This window comes from Pteropus alecto, unplaced genomic scaffold, assembly GCF_000325575.1.
Source record: "Pteropus alecto unplaced genomic scaffold, ASM32557v1 scaffold40, whole genome shotgun sequence".
Lineage (NCBI taxonomy): Eukaryota > Metazoa > Chordata > Mammalia > Chiroptera > Pteropodidae > Pteropus > Pteropus alecto.
Window position 1 is genome coordinate 20911575 of NW_006431919.1, and position 18475 is coordinate 20930049.

At 52.6% G+C, this 18475-nt stretch overlaps 2 protein-coding genes across 3 annotated transcripts in view; both read left to right on the plus strand.

Moving 5' to 3' along the window:
• The first annotated feature begins 2244 nt into the window (after positions 1–2244).
• RADIL (Rap associating with DIL domain) overlaps positions 2245–18475 on the plus strand; it is a 45137-nt gene continuing 28906 nt past the window's right edge. For both annotated transcript variants that reach the window (XM_025043139.1, XM_015585312.2), the window contains exons 1-2: positions 2245–2387; positions 3884–4463. In XM_025043139.1, the coding sequence (XP_024898907.1) occupies positions 3947–4463 (517 nt within the window). In that variant the 5' untranslated portion in view covers positions 2245–2387; positions 3884–3946. The remainder of the gene's footprint in view (positions 2388–3883; positions 4464–18475) is intronic.
• On the plus strand, positions 9719–14277 carry PAPOLB (poly(A) polymerase beta). The gene has a single exon (XM_015585313.2). The coding sequence runs from the start codon at positions 11761–11763 to the stop codon at positions 13675–13677; it is 1917 nt and encodes a 638-aa protein (XP_015440799.1). The 5' UTR covers positions 9719–11760; the 3' UTR covers positions 13678–14277.

Below are 18475 nucleotides of genomic sequence, written 5' to 3' on the forward strand. Positions count from 1 at the left end.
CCGGCGTGGCCGGCGCGGGGCGCGCGCTTGGGCAGCGGGGCCCTCACGGGGCATCTCTCCAGCTGCCCAAGCCAGGTTTGTCCAGTTGCCATGGAAACCGGCTGGCTCTCGGGGCCTGGAGCGGCCCTGGGAGGGCGGGACCCGAAGGCGAGCCACGAGGATGAGGGTGGCCCAGCCTTCGGGTTCCAAGGGATCTCTGCGGCCACCGCCCCCTGCGATCCTTGGACCTTGACCCTCCAAACTAGAGGACCCCGGGGCTTCGTCTTCCTGGTTGTCTTCTTGGAGGCGGGTCTGGCGGCGCCGGCGCCGCGGGGGAGCAGTGCGCAGGGGTCCAAAACCCCCTCCGGGCTCGGCGCGGCATCTCCCCCCCACCCCGCCCACAGCCTCTCCTGGTTTTCCTGTTCGCACAGCAGCGCGTTCCCCACTCGTGTGCCAGCCGAAAGCATTGTTTCCCAGCTATTTCTGTACCACTTCCAGCCCAGGCTACAAACACCGCATCTAAGAAAACAGATGCTGAGCTGGAGCTCCTGGGGGCCCCGCGGAAGAGACCGGCTTCTTTCCCATCAGGGAGCCGGTTGGTGGAGCCCTGGGAGCTGCAGAGCCTCGGCCTCAGGCCCCAGCACCCTGCCAAGTGTTTGGTTAATCTGAATTGCCCAGAAGAATTTTCCAAGTCTCCTGTGATTACAGGTGTCTCCGGTTAGCTGGGGTCACCTCTTGTGCAAGCTGGGGTCACCTCTTGTGCATTCCAGAGAGGTGCCAGTCCTTCCTCTCCAGTGTCGGAAAAAGTCCCCTCTCAAGAGGCTGGCGTGTCAGAATTAAATCTGATTAAATTATTTCGTCTTTAGAAGCATCGCGGTGGCTGGCGCTGTCAAGATAGGATTTATGGACGGTGGGAATAAAGCAGAGCCTGCAAGTCTGCTCCCTTCCTTTCCTGTCCTGGTGGAAACTAATGGATTCCACATTGCAGTGCTGGATCGGCCACGTCCTCCGCCCATTTTGTCAGCCTCGCACTGACCTCACTGCGCTCGCTGGTGTGAATCGAGCTTGTTTTCGTCAGAACTTGGACTCTTCCCTGAGAACGAGAGGAAAACATTCTCTAAGAGAAGCAGCAGCCAGCGTCCTACCCCCTTGGGCCCGTGTTCCCCCAAGTATTTGTGTGAAAGAGGAGGGAAGTAGCAGAAAAGGAACAGGCAGGTCCTGCCTCCCCCAAACCAGAGCTGGCTCCCCAGGGCGTGGCCTGCTCTGTGGGGTATTCCTGCATTCTCGCCCTTTCCGAAAAAAAAAAAAAACGGTCCATCCCATTGTGACAAACAAGCTGTATTCTGCATTCGGTGACTGTGAAGGACGGTGATGAGTGGACAGGTGACTGGCAGTAGTGACTCTCTGAAAGTCGCCAGAGAGAATGACCGTAAGGAGAAAAGAGCTTCCTGATGAAACAGATCGGGGTCTGTGTTTACTGGGAATTATCGAGGCTTCAGGAGTTACTGAGAAGGCGCGAAGCTCGTTCTGCCTGTTGTTTCTGCTCTTCTTTCGCGATACTGCACACTCTGCCTCAGGATCTGGCACAGGGGACCGCTGAAAACGAGACACGGGCCCTCACTCCCAGGGCCCCGGGAGGGACTAGCAGTTGTGTATTTGTGATTTTCGATTACTTTCTTATTAGAGCAGAATTGTATACGCTTCAGACCTTACCGACTGAGTGCAAAATAGCAGCTCCTGTCCCCTTGTGCCTGTGGCCTTCTGAGCGCTTGTGTTCACTTCATTGCTTTTCTGTGACACGGGGGTCTTTCGGCTTAGACACAGATTCCGGGCTTTCTGCATTGTATTTAAATCTGCGTTCAGACGTCATCTCGAAAGGCAGAGGTTTCTGAGCCACAGCTGCCGCTTTGGGTTTGGGTCGCGAGCCTGGGGCTCTGCTTGAAAAGGCCAGGTGAGGGGACTGTTTGTGGAGGGGTCAGGTCCTCGGAACAAGGGGTGTCCCGGGAGGCACGTGTGAGCAGTTTCAGAGGCAGGTGGTGTGCGTTTCAGAGGCTCGGGCTGGAACCAGCAGTGGCGTGAGCAGTGGTGTGCACAGCCACGCAGTCGTCACGTGCGTCCTCTCCGATGCTGTGCTGTAAATTAAATTGAAGCCTGTCTGTTGAAGGCCCACAAGGGGAAGCCACAGCCAGCGGCGGTCCCCGAGGATTTGGCAGGGAGACTTGTCACACTTTTCTCACGAAGCCTTGTCCGTGTTTATTCCTTTACAGCTTCACTCCCTCGAGGCCCTCGTTCGACTTGAGACACCCACATCTTCGGAAAGCCACTTCGCAGCACAGGCTTCGCGGCGGTCAAGCGTGAACACCAGGCTGTCGGATCAGGGGGCTGTCTCGAACCCCCAAAAGGCAAAGGTCAGTGTCGGAACCCTGGTTTTGGTGCGCGAAGCCATCGGAAGTATTTGGGAGAGTTCGCGGTCCTCTGACGGACAGGCCAGTTCTAGAGCAGAGGAAGGCGGGCCTGCTTTTCAGCCTCCAGTCATGGAGCCCTGGAGGGAGGGACCTGGGCAAGTCCCAGCCGGGCCTGGGTGGACAGCCAGAACAAAGCCCAGGTCATAGTGGCAGTACCACAGCTCCGGATGGCTGCCCTGTGGGGGCGCCTCGGGGTCAGTGTGGGCCCTTTGCTTTGGGGGCTCCCTAGTGCCTTCTCCTGCCCTGAGCGGTCACCTTCATGCCCCAAAAAGCCCTTTTCAGCGCCTGCAGAGCCACGAGTGAGTGGGGACTGAACGTGTTGACTTCAGCTGGGTTTAATGTCACAGTGGCACGTGCCCAGTGCTGCCAGGTCCTCACTGGGACCTGGACACTGTTTCCAGAGGCTTCTAGGAAATGGGCTTTACTCCTTCGCCTGTCTGCTTTGTCTCTGGTGAGGACACAGCAGAGAAGTAGGGTGCTGTAGTTAGGCGACGTGCCGTGTTCAGCACGCCGTCGGCTTGGTGTAGAGCTTTGTGTTTACGAAGCAGACATCTTCCTGGCCACGCCCTCTGTTCCCACAGAGCTCTGGGGGAGTCCCATAAACTGGCTATTTAGAATCTAGGCCCTGGGGGCACAAAGTGCACTAGACTGAGGACTGTGTGATTTGCCGAAGCGTCCAGGAGCCTTTTCCCAATTTCCCCACCACGACGCCATCTGTGGCCTGGACAGGGCCCGGGTACCAGGCCCTGCATTGCAGTGACGCCTCCCCCGGTCTGGAAGAGCCCTTTCGTGTCCTCTGGGGTTGGTGGACTTTCTGCTGTCCCAGGGACGTGGCTCCTCCAGGCCAGGGCCCGCAGTTGAGGGCCAGCGTGCTGGGGTCTGTGTTTGCAACTCGGATCGCTCTCTGCCCTGTTTGCAGGGCTGCGGCTGGCCTCTCCCCTGCCGCTGGCCTCTCCCCTGCCGCACCTGGGTTCCAGCAGGGTGTTATGGGCGGGCGCGGTCCGTCGGGTGTGGTTTATGGCTTTTCTTTGGGTGCGTGTGGTAGGTGGTGGGCCGCCTCGCAGAGACAGGGCCCTGCCAAGGTTCCGCCCCGCATGCAGCTTGTGCCCACGCAGCCGCACTGTGTCCTGGCTGCCTCCCGCCTCGGGGACCCTGCAGCACAGCGTGTCTTACCTTTTGTGACCTCATTTTTCTCTCTAGCAGTGGTTTTCCTCGAAGGGCACTTCAGCCCATTCATACCTGCTTCGTTCCCTGGCATCCCCACTGTCTTCAGCCATGTCCTCGCTTGTGCTCTGTGGGGACTGGCCAAGGGTGGCATGTCTGCTGCTTCCATTGGGCACTGGCCCCGGGCGGCCCGTTAAGTTGGTTAAAGTTCATGTGCGCCGCTTTGCCCTTGGGACTCCTGATGGGCGATGCTGATCCCCTCTGCTTCCTCCCAGGACACGGCCTTTTCCCCACCGCCAGCTGAACCCGCAGCCCTCGCCCATGAAGACCGGCCCGCCATGTTTTATGGGACGCACTTCATCATGTCCCCACCCACCAAGAGCAAGCTGAAGCGGCAGGGCCAGCTGCTGTCCAGTGTGCTGTCCCGGACCCTGAGCCACAAATACCGTGACCTGGACGCCACCGGCGATGACCCCGCAGAGCTCTCCACCCAGCTCTCAGTGCCCGGGGTCCTGAAGGTGTTCGGGGACAGCGTCCGCACAGGCACCCACTACAAGAGTGTGCTGGCCAGCAGCACGTCCAGCGCGCAGGAGCTGGTGAAGGAGGCCCTGGAGCGCTACGCCGTGAGCCCCGAGTGCGCCCGCCAGTACGTGCTGTGCGACGTGGTGGGCCAGGCTGGCGACGCCGGGCAGCAGTGGCGGGCCGAGTGCTTTCGGGTGTTTGGGGACAACGAGAAGCCCCTCTTGATCCAGGAATTGTGGAAACCGCGAGAAGGCTTGTCCCGGAGGTTTGAGCTGAGAAAGAGGTCCGACGTGGAAGAGCTGGCAGCCAGGGATGTGGACACCGTGACAGCAGGTGAGGAGGGGGTGACGGAGAGGAGCGGGGCCGGTCACGGGGGTGACGGAGGTGGGCGGGGACTGGTTAGCGGGGTGACGGGGTAGGGGGCAGGGGCCGGTCAGGAGAGGGCGGAGAGGCACAAGGCTGGCTGCTCGGGAAGGAAAGTGACCAAGTGTGTTTGTGCTGAAGGAGGGTGGCGGGCCGAGAGCCCCTGCCACATGCTTGGGGACTTCTTAAGTTTGCCACTTGCGCCCCGGCCGTCTCGAGACTGGTGTGTCTGTGCTGGAGGACGCCAGCTGGTGTTCAGTGGCTCCTGGTGCATCGTGCAGTGCCGTGATGCACTCCTTGCCCTACACGGGTTTGGTCCATGTCCCTGGCAGCCGTGTCATTAGCTGCAGAGGGCACCGTGTCCACCGCGGTGCAGGTGCCTTACAGAAAGTCCCGCAGTGCCCAGGGCACTGGGTGGCTCTTGGGGGCAGTCCAGGGACGAGATGGAGGAGGCGGAGTGCGTCTGGGTGTGCATGGGGCTGTGGGCTCTGGGCGGGGGGAGGCCCTGCCCAGAAGGTCTCGGTCCATCTGAGGTGCCAGGAGGTGGGCAGCTCTGATCCCCCGCCCCAGGGCCTGTGGGACGCTGCTCTGTGTCTGGCTGTTTTTCACTTGGTGGAAAGAATTGATTATCTTAATGGGTAAGTGAAACCAAAAATAACTCTTTTTTAAATGTCAAAAGACTCTTAAATGTATCTCAGATCATATTTGACTTCTTCTTAGTTTCCTGGAGAAAATGGTGGCTTTACACAAGCGAGGGGACTTGTCTGACATGGCCCAGAGTGGCAGGTGGCTAATGGGCTCGGGAGATGGGTCATCGGGTCCACAATTCTCAGGGTGGGGGGGTCTTTGAGCCTTGCGGGCGAGTTGTCGCTGAGCTCTCCTCCAGGTCTGCCTCTGGTGCGAGTGTGGAGCCCGCATTGCACCCCGAGTGTGTGAAGGAGGTGCTGTTGGGGGGACTCCGGAGTCCCTTGGGCCTGAGCGGGACCGTATCGCACAGCTGCAGTGGGGCCACGGCTGGCGTGGGGCAGCAGCGGCCCCGTTGCCTCAGGCAAATCGCTTCACCCCTTGGGTCTGTGTCCCGGTCGGGGAGTGGGGCATGGCGGTCACGGTCACGGGGCTTGGGAGGCCCACGCAGCGCAGAGCCGGCCCAGTGCTCAGAAGCCCCGCCGCGTGGGGTCATTATCGTCAGAGCCTCCTGCATGCCGCAAGCAGCGTATTCCGGCCTCACGGTGGGCCGTGCCCAGGACGGGGGCGGGGGTCCTCCGACAGGGGCAGGATTTTGTCACTGACGCCGTTAGGTTCTGGTACTTGGGATGATAAAGAGAGGGCCCGCGTGTAGCGATGTCACTGCCGTTTGTACGGCTCCTCGGACCAGCCCCGGCTCCACGGGCCGGCTTCGGGCATGTGCTGGTCCGTGCTGGCCCTCCTCGCCATGCTCCAGAGGACTCTGGGCCCTTCTTCTCTCATTCTGGAAGATGTGAGGTGGGCCAGGCTGCAAGGGGCTGCTGGTGGAGGGGCCAGCATTCAGCTCAAGGCCACTGTCCTGCCCATGTTTTCTGTGCTGGATGGAGAGGGAAGAGCTCGCGGCGGGGCCAGCCTGTGCTGAAGGCCAGTGGGCCCTGGGGACCTGTGTGGGGCCTGGGGAACCCTGCTCCATGCCGCACAGGCGCTTCCTGGAGGGGGCTGCGGGGCCCCTCGCCTCCTGGGGGAAGGGAGACTGCCTCCCGCTCACCATCCCCTTCTAGGCCATTCCTTTCACAGTCGTTGAGGTAAGAGAAGGCGTCGCACAGCGGCTATTCAACTCGGTGGTGGCTCTGCAGAGCCTTTCACATAAAGAGTCTATTGAATGGGCCGGTGTCACTGACACAGTTCTCTGGTGGTAGGTGGCTTGTGTTACCTGCCCGGAGCAGGCCTCCTGCACTCCAGGGAGGCGGCCTTCCTTGCTGGCCTCCCACTCAGGGTGTGCCTTCCAGCCTGGCTGTCCCCCTCGCTGGTGACAGTAAAGACGGCGCAGTGATCGAGATGGTGTCCTAGGGCAGGCACGCTTGCTTCTGGCTTTAGAAACATGGACGGGGCTAGCCTGGACCAGCTGAGGACAGCCTGGGGACAGGGCTCAGCCCTGCTCCAAAGCCTGACCGGTGTCCAGACCCTTTGAGTCAGTGTCTCGGTTCGGTGATTCTGATGGCGCGTGGGTACGTGGACGCAGAAGCGTGCACACATCCTGCACGCGCGCACGCGCACACGCACACGCACTCTGGACTGCTCCCCCGCGCGGAGCGTTGGCTGCAGGCGGCCTTCCACACGGCCCTGACTTTCTCGCTGTCCCGCGGAAGTATGGGGCTGGGGAGGCCGAGCCACGATCCGTCCCTTCTTCCTGAGACCTGCTCGCTGGCAGATAAAGTGGCCCAGCGTCCCCCCTGCCACCCTCACCAACATGGAGAACCATGGAGACACTCAGAGTCACCGTGATGTGGTGGCAAGGGATGAAGGGGTGCTGGCCGAAGTGGTGGCTGCACCGTTGGACAAGCAAGGGTCTCGGGCTCATCTCTCTGCCCTCTGAGCAGCGAGCGGTCTTGCCTGGCATCTAACACCTGTGGTCGTGTCCCCTGCCTTACGTGCCCCCAGGGAAGGGGCTCCTTACCTCCTGGTGGCATCTGCGATGAACCCCCAGGATGCTGATGGTGCCGCAGTGCCCGCCTGTCCTGCACAAGGGCCGCCATGTGTGTCATCATGAGGCTGCGTGGTGGCTTTTGCCATGGTAGAATCAACGCCTACAGAAGCGGGGTGTTGAGTGTCGAGTGTCGGGTGTTTAGTGGTGCCCCAGGCACCTGTCCCTAAAACACAGGTGAGGCTGTCTCTCCTGCCCCAGTGAGCAGTTAGTCTGCAGCATCTGGAGAGGTGGTGGGCAAGGGAAGGGACGACCTGCGTGTATGTGTGCGTGCGTGTGTGTGCATGTGTGTGCATGTGTGTGTGTGAGAATTAGGGCTGGTCTTCCCAGGCTTCAGGTTGCTGAGCACTGTCACAGTAATTTCCTCATGCCAGTCATTGTCCCCACAGTAAGAGACTCGCCTGCTTGTCTGAGAGTTGGGCCTGCTGGTTGTACTGGTTTCAGAGCAAGCCTTTAGCTGGAGCAGCGGGGTGTGGGCACTGGGAGGTCACCCAGGCCTGTCTCCTGCACATCAACTGGGATTCCCGGGAGACTCGGGTGGGGAAAGTGGGTGTGCCAGATGCCTCCTCAGGGGCACTGAAATAAGAATCCACCCATTCTCCCTCACTGTTGGCATTGCCACGCTCACGGAGTAACCGCTCAGGCAGTCTGGTGTTTTGTTTTCCATAAATATTGCCTTTTTCCAGCTGCCAGCTTCCCCTGGTTTCCTGAGTATCAACATATTGTGAATCCGCTTTGGGAGGTGTGGGGCGGCTGGCGTAGGTGGGGCCGCAGGGCCGCTGACCGCCTTTTCCCAGAACGCTGGCGTTTAGGACCAGTGCCACGCGGAGAGGGCTCTGGGTCCTGTCACTGAGATAAAGACAATAATCACTTAGGCTCCCTCTGGGGAAGGGTGCCGGCCGGGCCATGTGGTTTTTGTCAGCGGCTTGGGAAGGGCGACAGAAAGGTTTATTTGTGTTTCCAGGACGGAAGCGTGGATTTAGACCGACTTTCTCAGCCTCGGCCCCTTGACATTTGGGGCTGACAGTTCTTTGCTGTGTGCGGGGTGCCTTGTGTGGTGCAGGGTGCTTAGCGGCAGTCCCCCAGACCTCTACCCGCTAGACGCCAGCAGCACCCCTATCAGCTGTGGCAACCAAAAACGTTTGCGGGCATTGCCAGCCCCCCGGGGGCAAACTCACCCTAGTTTGGGGACCAGGGATTGGGACCCCGTAGCCTGGGCCTGGTGTGTCAGCCACACCCAGCGTCTTACCACTGGGACCACTGGGCCACACTGCTGCTCCCGGGGCACGCGCGGGGGACTTGGGGCGCTGTGAGGGCCCAGTATCTGGGGGAGAGTGATGTGCAGGGCTTCGCACGCCTTTCTGTGTGGCCTCGGGCTGCAGAAGCGTGGCGTAGTCCGCTCCGTGGGGGCCGGGCCGCTGCGACTTGAGGTTCCCTCTGCAGGCTGGGCAGTTCAAGGGCCACTGCCACATCAGCCACGGGGCTGTGACTCACTGCCCTTCGAGGGTCTGTGTGGTGTCGGGCACACAGTAGGCGCTCGTTAAAAGCCTGATGAAGAGTAAGCTCCTTTGTAGCCGCGGCTTCTCCATGCAGCCAGGACTCCGGAGCTGCTGTCCGTTTTCTGTGCAGAGGCATTGGGGACAGGGAGGTGGGAGTGTCGTGGCTTCAGCGGCCAGGAACGTGCTGCTCTGGCACCGGCCAGTGTGACCTGCCAGCCTCCCCTTCCTTCCAAGCCCAGGTGGAGTGGCTGGTGGCGGCAGATGTGCCGTCTCTGAGCGACTTTGGGTGTGCGCTTGTTGTCCTACCTCATCATCCATGGACTGACAGACAGGGCCTGAGCTCCTGGCGACAGATAGGGATGTCCAGGCTCCATCTGCTAATTATGCCTCAAATCCTGTCTTCACACATCCTCTACCCTCACTGCGGTTTTGTCCTCTGAATATTTTTCTTCTGCTGTGAATCTGATTTTTAAAAACTCTTATCTCAGTATGGAGGAGGTGATCTGGGTCTTGAGCGAGACTTTCTTTGAGCATATTCTCAATGATAGAATTATTGTGGTTTATTTTATGTGGTTTGGTGAAAGGTAAAACAAACCCCCCTAACTTTTTTCATCAGTCTAGTCTAAAACTAGAAAAATAATTGAACTTAAAAGACGTTTTTGAGGATTTTTAATTCAAAGAGAACATAAAGTTGATGGTTAGTTGCTCACAGCCAGTTTCATCCTTCGATTCACCGCTTAGATTAAAAAATGTCATAGCCTTCAGTTTCAACTAGAGACACAGTGTCAGAAGGAAGCTTAATAGCCTGTTCCTCTGAGCTGGGGGGTACCCACCTGGGCACTCCCCTCCCCCAGGAGACTTATGGCTGCAATATACAAGGGGCCTTTGAAGGGAGATGCCCAGTGTTTAACACAGAAAACACTGGGGATCATAACTGGAGGCATTTTCTCATCTTTGTAGCCAAGAAACTTAAGTTTAATAGATGCCCAAGAAAGAGACATAGAGCCTTGGACCTGTAGAGGTAGGGGGTTGGAACTGAGACCCTCCAAATATAGTCGGAGCCCTCAAAGAGTGACACCTTGAAATGAGAAGATGAACTAGGACGAATCTGCTGCCTGGTAAAAGGACGTGGCAAAGACTTACCTTTCTTGACCTGGGCTCCGGGCGGGGAAAAGAAGACTCTGCCCTAGAATAGAAAACTACTCTTCCTCTCACACGCTTGGTGTTGAAAATCGCACTTACCTATGTGGTCGGGATAATCCCTGGATAAGAAGTTAAGTTACAGTGTACGTGATTTGATAGTGTCCAGGGGCATCTGACAGAAACAAAGGAAATTCCCTCTGGAAGGACTCATCCTTTACTAAGGCATCCCAAGCCTTGCTAGAGATGAGCTCACAGTCCAAAATCACAAGACGCACGAAGCAATGCCAGTCTAAAAGAGTCATAGAAAACAACCAGATTCTCAAGAACATTAGGAATTGGGACCATTAGTTAGAGAGTGTTGAGTGAGTATGTTCAAAATGTTCAAAGAAATTAAAGGTAGGAAGAAAACAAGGATGAACAGAATGCTGTCCAAAAGGGCAGGGAAGATTTGGAAAGGAACGAGATAATGCTTCCAGTAATAAAAATACAAGCATTTAAACGGATACTTCAGTGGTAGCTTAAACAGCATACGAAATACAACTGGCGAGAGAACTGGAGAACTGAGTGACAGCTCTGCCGTTGCCCAGAAAGAAACATGGGGTGAGACACACAGGGCACAGAATGAGAAGGTCTGTCACGTGTCACATGAAGAGACTCGAGTGGTGGAGAGAACATATTGCAAGAATATGCCTGACCGTCTTCCAGAAGTCGTGACATGAAAAGCATGAAATTCAGGAGTCACTGTGTATCTGAAGTAAGATAAATAAAAAGGGATTTATGCCTTGATGCCTAGTGGTGGCATTGCAGGCGTGGAGGGGAAAATAAAGACGGGGACCCCGTTTAAAATGGAGCGGGGAAGGCCCGAGGGGAGCTATCCGCCACTACCGCTCACCTAGGGAGAAGAAACGCTCCTTTGGACAGCAAAGGACACTACCACTTAGGCAGGAGGAAGATTTGTCCTTGCCTAGCGACAGACTCAGCCAACGAGAGGCCGCCTGGATACAGTGATGGGAAGCCACTATACCTCCCGCTCTCCGACGCCCAGTTTCCCCCTGGATGCTTCGTTTATAACAGCCCCTCCCAACTCTCTCATTTTTCTCTCTGGAAGTCCCCCGCCTTTGTCCTCCAGACCTGGCTATGGTTTGCTGTAGTTTGGGTGTCTCTAGTTGTTAATTCCTCTGCCATTCCCCAATAAACTCATCTTTGCTGGTAAAATAACTGGCTATTTTATTTTTAACGTCGACACAGGACACTAAGGGCAGAGATGATTTTTACAGCTGCCAAGAAGAAAAGACAGGCGAGCGGGTTAGCCCCACTGTAGACTAACTTCTCAATAGGAGCCACAGAAGCCAGCAGACATTGGACAGGACCTTCTGAGCATGAGGAAAACGGAACTGCCAGCCTGGAGCTGCAGTCCTGTGCAAACCGCCATCGCGCGCCGGGCCACCGCGAACCGCACAGGAGCCGCGTCCCACGACAGACCCAAAGGCTGGGTCGTAGGCAGAAGGCCACCTGAAGATGCCCCTGGAGAGGCAGTAGATCCGCGGTGTGAGAAGAAGTGGAGGGCAAGAAAACAGACAGTAGGTCTCGGTAAACGTATAAAACGGTGAAAACGAGACCCCCAACCAAGGCGCACCCCGGCCCACCGCCACCAGCCTGAAGCTGGCGGCGGAACCCCTCGAAACTACAACTCCCGTGAGGCTCTGCGCGGCACGCAATCGCCGTGCCGTGCGTGCCGTGCGTGGCCGTTCTAGAACGCCGTGGCGAGGGCCCGGGCGCCATGTTGGGGCCCAGGGGACCGCGGAGAGGCGCTTGAAGCGGCGGGCGAGGAGCGGGAGCGGGTCGGACCTGGGCTGGTAGGAGCCCCGCCCCTCCCGCCTCGGCGGATCATGACCCGGGCGGCGGCCACGGAGGTGGCGGTGGCGGGGGACGTGGCGTGGCGGGGCCAGCGCTAGAGATGATGCCGTTTCCGGTGACAACCCCGGGATCACGGCAGACCCCGCCAGCACCCAAGCACTGTGGCATCTCCTCCCCCATCAGCTTAGCAGCCCCCAGGGAGACAGACTGCATACTGACTCAGAAATTAATCGAGACCCTGAAGCCCTTTGGGGTTTTAGAAGAGGAAGAGGAACTGCAGCGCAGGATTTTAATTTTGGAAAAATTAAATAGTCTGGTAAAGGAATGGATACGAGAAATCAGTGAAAGCAAGAGCCTTCCACCAGCGGTAATTGAAAATGTTGGAGGCAAAATCTTTACCTTCGGCTCTTACAGATTAGGAGTACACACGAAAGGTGCCGACATAGATGCCTTGTGCGTTGCACCGAGACACGTTGACCGAAGCGACTTTTTCACCTCCTTCTATGATAAGTTGAAACTACATGAAGAAGTAAAAGATTTAAGGGCTGTTGAGGAGGCATTTGTGCCAGTTATCAAACTGTGTTTTGATGGGATAGAGATCGATATTTTGTTTGCAAGATTAGCACTGCAGACTATTCCAGAAGATTTGGACCTAAGAGATGACAGTCTGCTTAAAAATTTAGATATTAGATGCATAAGAAGTCTTAACGGTTGCCGGGTAACCGATGAAATCTTACATCTAGTACCAAATATCGACAACTTCAGGTTAACTCTCAGAGCCATCAAATTGTGGGCTAAATGCCACAATATCTATTCCAATATATTAGGTTTCCTCGGAGGTGTTTCCTGGGCTATGTTAGTGGCAAGAACTTGCCAGCTTTATCCAAATGCAGTAGCATCAACTCTTGTACGTAAATTTTTCTTGGTGTTTTCTGAATGGGAATGGCCAAATCCAGTGCTACTGAAAGAGCCTGAAGAACGAAATCTTAATTTGCCTGTGTGGGACCCGAGAGTAAATCCCAGTGATAGATACCATCTCATGCCTATAATTACACCAGCGTACCCACAGCAGAACTCCACATACAACGTGTCTGTTTCAACAAGGACCGTCATGATCGAGGAGTTTAAACAAGGGCTTGCTATCACACACGAGATTTTGCTGAGTAAGGCGGAGTGGTCCAAACTTTTCGAAGCTCCAAGCTTCTTTCAAAAGTACAAGCATTATATTGTACTTCTAGCGAGTGCACCAACAGAGAAACAACATCTAGAGTGGGTGGGTTTGGTGGAATCCAAAATCCGAATCCTGGTTGGAAGCTTGGAGAAGAATGAATTCATTACACTGGCGCATGTGAATCCTCAGTCATTTCCAGCACCCAAAGAAAATCCTGACAAGGAAGAGTTTCGTACGATGTGGGTGATTGGGTTAGTGTTAAAAAAGCCCGAAAATTCTGAAGTTCTCAGTATCGACCTCACCTATGATATCCAGTCTTTCACAGATACAGTTTATAGGCAAGCAATAAATAGTAAGATGTTCGAGATGGATATGAAAATTGCTGCAATGCACTTGAGAAGAAAGGAACTTCATCAGCTGCTACCTAATCACGTGCTTCAGAAAAAGAAAACGCAGTCGACGGAAGATGTCCGATTGACGGCTTTGAACGACAGCAGCCTCGACCTGTCTGCAGACGGTGGAAACAGCATGTCTGTGCCTTCACCTCCTAGCGCTGCGAATACTGGCCCAGTGACCGGCGGAAACGGTCACGCCCCGGCTGTAGTGGCGGCCTCCGGGACCAACGTGCAGGTCATTGAAGTTTCCTCGCAACAGGCAAGCCCCAGTGACAGCCCAGGGGGCGCGTCGAGTGAAGGCGTCCCTCAGACTGCCTCACAGCCAGCCCTCTCCCCACTCCCGAAGCCCGTGATCACCAGAGTCGTTTCTTCAACACTTCTGGTAAATCATCCAGCCCGGCCTTCGGGGAGCGCAGCGACAAACATAGCCAACCCTATAGTAGGAGTCTAGAGGACGTGCTCACGTCAGAGAGAAGACAGGACCGAGGCATCCAACACAGCAGAGGAACCATCTCGCAGAGACAGGTGCAGCTCGATTAAGAGCTGTTCAGATGGGCAGCAGCTTCTCTGTTGGCTTCGTGGGAACATCCGGTGCAACCTTTCCAGTAGCCCTGCTCTCCCTGCAAATCCCATTCCTGTTATCAAGAATTCAATAAAACAGATTGAATTGATAAAAACAAACTCGAGGGTCCATACATAATATCTGTCAACTCAATCTGTGGTCTTCAGATACTAAAGGAGGAGAGTGAAGGGTACCAAGCTAGATGTGACTCCAAGTAGATTTAGGCTCACTTGGTAACTTTCTTTACTGGGGGATCTCGAAGAGAAGTCCAGGTTAGTACGCGAAGCTAGAAGTACGCTCACTCGTGTCAGATTACGAATGTGTCAGCAACAGTTATATTGACCGTTTCGAAGGACCACTTCCCTTAAAGAGAAAATGAGAAAAAACCCTCCAGCTATATTTGTACCTATGACTGATGTCTGGACCGGATTCGTGTTTGATGCGTTGTTGGGAAAAATTTGCAATACAAGTTGGTATCAGATTTTCTTATGTTGATTATGTACTTTATATGTGTTATTAGCGAGTAGAACTCATTTTAGATTTTTCAGCTTGATGAATTTTAGATTTTTTTCTGAAGAGTTCATTAATTTTCGAATTGGATGCCAGTGTAAGTGGTGTACTCTAGGAAAAGCATAAAAGTACAGCTAACTCAGTCCCTATGAGGTAGCGGTAACCCTTTCAAATGAAATGTCAACTCTTAAGGTATATATTTGATATTGAAACAGTAATTAGTACTTTTTTGGTTTTGATGGGACATGATCAAGAAATGATTCACAGTTTAATCTGTAGAATTGTTTATAGTGCATGTGAGCAGAGATCAGACAGCAGACACTGTTTTGGAGCTAACGAAACTCCACATTGTCTCGTCCTTAATTATTTGTCCTAAAACAGAAACGCCTTTTCTTTTCCCCAGCTCTTCTCTGTGCTTGTATGGACAAGGTATGCTTGTATATTGTTTCATAAAAAAAATCCAGAAAGCTCGTATTTTCTTAACCATTATAAAATCTACAATCCTATGGCCACATGTCACAAAACTCTAAATTTTGGTTCCATGGCCAATATTTTAGTAAAACTACTGAAAACAATGCATGTGAAACATGTTACAGTCTTGGATGGCCATCTGATCTCTACGTGGGAGAAATTTTACATACTCTGCAGAATATCTGCTTCCAGAAAGTTAATTTCCAATTTAAACATGTAAGCAAAAGGACATTTTCTCCAAGAATTTTAAGGCAGTTTTTGTTTTTAAATGAGTTACTGAAATTCATCAGTAAATTTTACATCTAGAAACAATAACTTCTAGCAAGCACTTGACATCTAGTCAGCTTTCTACTCTTGTTTGACTCTACACACTATTAGGAATACCTCTAATAAAAAACACACACAAAAATCGCTCCCGGTGGGGCAGAAGGGCACCCCTGCTTAGGAAACATGAGTGACAACAGATGGAGACAAACGGAAACGGTCTTAATCTGGACCCAGCAAACCGAGCAGCTTTCCCCGCAACCGTGATCCTTTCTACCCCATGGGCACTCGTCGTGTAAAACCACAATCTCTTAAACCCCTTGTCTGTCTGTCTAGATTCATTTCCCCAGAGTCGGAGTGTAACCTTTTTCCTTTCGGGCTGCGCAGCAGTCGAGGCTTTCTCACCGCTGCTGTCTGACGTCTCATACGCATTCCCCGCTTCTGCGTCTTTCCCCTGCACAGTCCCCTCACCCTTCACCGCAGCGCGATCGGTGAAGTGTGCACAGCACCTGTGCGTGTTCAGTAGCTGCGGTGTCAGGTTGAAATTGCCAGGCACAAATTCAGTCCTGTCGCTGTGCTTACACGTTGGGGAAAATTGGTTTATTAGATGTTTTATGGAACTGTATTTGTTTTACTAAGCTGGAAACTTGGAATTTTTCGATTCCGGTTTTCATTACCTGAATGTCAGGCTATTTTTTTTTTTTTTCACATGATGTACGTAGCGTCTTGTGACTGGAGTTTGTTTTATAGTATCTGTACTCCTTGTATTTTTCAAGCACTATTTTGAAACCAGATGATGTAATTCTCCCTTAAAAACAATAAAAATAAACAGCAAAGAAATAAGCAAAGGGATTTAAATCTGCCATTAATAGTTCTGATGTTCTTACATTGCTCTGGAGGAGGGAGAAGACATGATGAACTCTGACCGTATTAAATCTAGAATCCACGTTATGTTAGGGGAAAATATGAAAAGATTAGGACTTCAAGTCAATAAAGGTAAAAAATTGGGGTTAAAAAATCTTAATTCAAAAGAAGACAGGAAAGAAGATGGGGGAGTATAGAAAAAATAGTGTAAAAAAGAAAACACAGTCTGAGATGGTGGAAACGAAACCAAACATATCTGTCACTGTAATAAATGGACCAAACTTCCTCACTAAAGGAGATTGTCTGAGTCCATGGAAAAACTAAGTCCAGTCCAGCTGTATGCTATTTTATTTATGAGAGACACACCCAAAACGTAAGACATAAAAGAATGGAAAAAAGATATGCAAATGAAAAGAAACTGTTACATAACTATCATCCAAACAGATTTCAAAGCAAAAATAATTACCAGGGACTAAAGGACCGTTGCATTAACGACAGAAGAAATAACGCACCAGGAAAATGGAACAATTTGAAACGGTTTGCTCCTAGTTAGCCTCAATATAAAATAATGAAGAAAAGATGGACAGAATTGCCCAAAATGTCAATGTCATAGAAGATTTTAAAACAGCTCTTTCGTTAATGATAGCAAAAAGACAAATCAGAAGGGAAATGGTTGGCAGTGGTTGGCAAACTTTCTGTGAAGGGCCAGATAGTGAATACTTCCTGCTCTGTGAGGCTGTAGTGTCTCCATCTCGACTAAAGTGCCTTCTGGAGTGAAAGCAGCCCCAACAATACGGAAACAGATGGCCAGGGCCGGGTTTGTCATGCGTCCCTCCCAGCTGCTGTTTGTCATCCCTGATCTAGTGGACATTTATTGTAGAGCCCTCCAGCCAACAACTGGAAAATGCAAAAATGCATATTAGTCTTAAATAAGCATTGGCCATGTACAAAAAAAATACTAGATCAGACAGTAAGACATCTTTGAAAGTGCTAGAGTCATAGAGCATTCTCTGACTGTGGAACAGTAAGAGAGAAATCCATAACGAACAGCATAGGGAAGAATTTCCTGAAGAAGACAGAAAAGCCCAAACTGTAGAGAGATTGATGGATAGAACCTCTTAATTGTATCAAATAATGAGCAGTAAAAAATGAAAATGAAAAACAGTCACAAGTGGGCAGAAGATGTCAGAATGCATCAACCTGGTATGATTACCATCTAGACTGTAGTAAAGTTGCCAAAAAATGTATGTTTAAAAAGATTGAACGCCCAATAACAATGCCCCAAAGACGAGCGTTTCACAGCAGAGGAGCTAGGAAGGGACAATGAACAGGAAAAGATGCTCAGCCTCGTCAGTAGTAAGGAAACTATGAATCAAGACCACAGATTTTTTTTTTTTTTTAAACAAAAATAAAGTAACAATCAGATTTGGGAGGATGAGCAGCAGTGAGAACACTAACACAGGGCCGTTCAGAGTGCAAACTGTTTTGATCCCTTCGAGAGACAGTTTGGGCTCACCTAGTACTGACGACATGCCCACACCCTGTGTTCGTTTATTCTGCTTGCAGGTGTGCAATGCCCTACCGTGGGCACCGATGTGCTTCCCCTCACTGGTCCCTTTATCCCTCGGGGTGGCCAGGGTCTGTGGGTCACCTCTGCAGCTGTGACCAGAACTCTGCACACCCTCTAGTTTACCTGCAGCGTACCATGTCAGTATCATAATTCTCTACAGATGTCATGGTGTCAGAAAAGTCGGGGAGAGACCGTTCCGTGCGTCACTGGGAGGTGAGCACAGGGGCATTTGTAGCGCGGTTCTGTAATAGCCTAAAGCTCGAAATAACCCGCAAGCCCACACGTGGGGGATGGGGAGACGGCGGTGTATCACGCAGTGAATAACAGAGCCATGAGATCGGATGGACCGTAGCTACGTGCATCCATGTAGATTCAGCTCAGAAAATTGCAGAAAACCACACAGTGTGATATAATTTATATAGGGTTTAAAAACAAGCAAAATAGGGCCGTGTAATTTAGCATTACAAAAATGAGAGGTGTAACTGAAAAATGAAAAAGGAACATGAAACAGCATCCAGAACAGCAGTTCCCCCGGTGGCATGCGAGGTGGCGCGAAGGCAGGGAGGTGCAGCTGGGAGGCTCGGCGGGACCGGGCACACCCCACTTTTTTCAGGTTGGGTGGCGGATGAAATGGTGTTTATTTTACCCTTAGTCTGAGTTCCAGAAGCTTCCTAGGCGTGAAATATAATTTAAAAAAGCCAAAAGTGGTATCTTGGAGACCTCCTTATCACCTCCTTATCAGCTAGGAATCCAATTTGGCCAGATACCACCTATGACCACAAGGCAGTGTATTGTCTTTGATGTCACAGGGCCGTTCAGAGTGCAGTACACTGCCTTGTGTTCATAAGCGGTATCTGGCCAAATGGGATTCCTAACTGATAAGGAGGTCTCCGAGATATCACTTTGGTATTGGCTGTTAGAGGGAGGGTCATAGTTTTAAATGCATTACTAGGAAATAATGAAGGATGGAAATTGATGAGCTACCTGCCTACATAATTAGATAAAAAA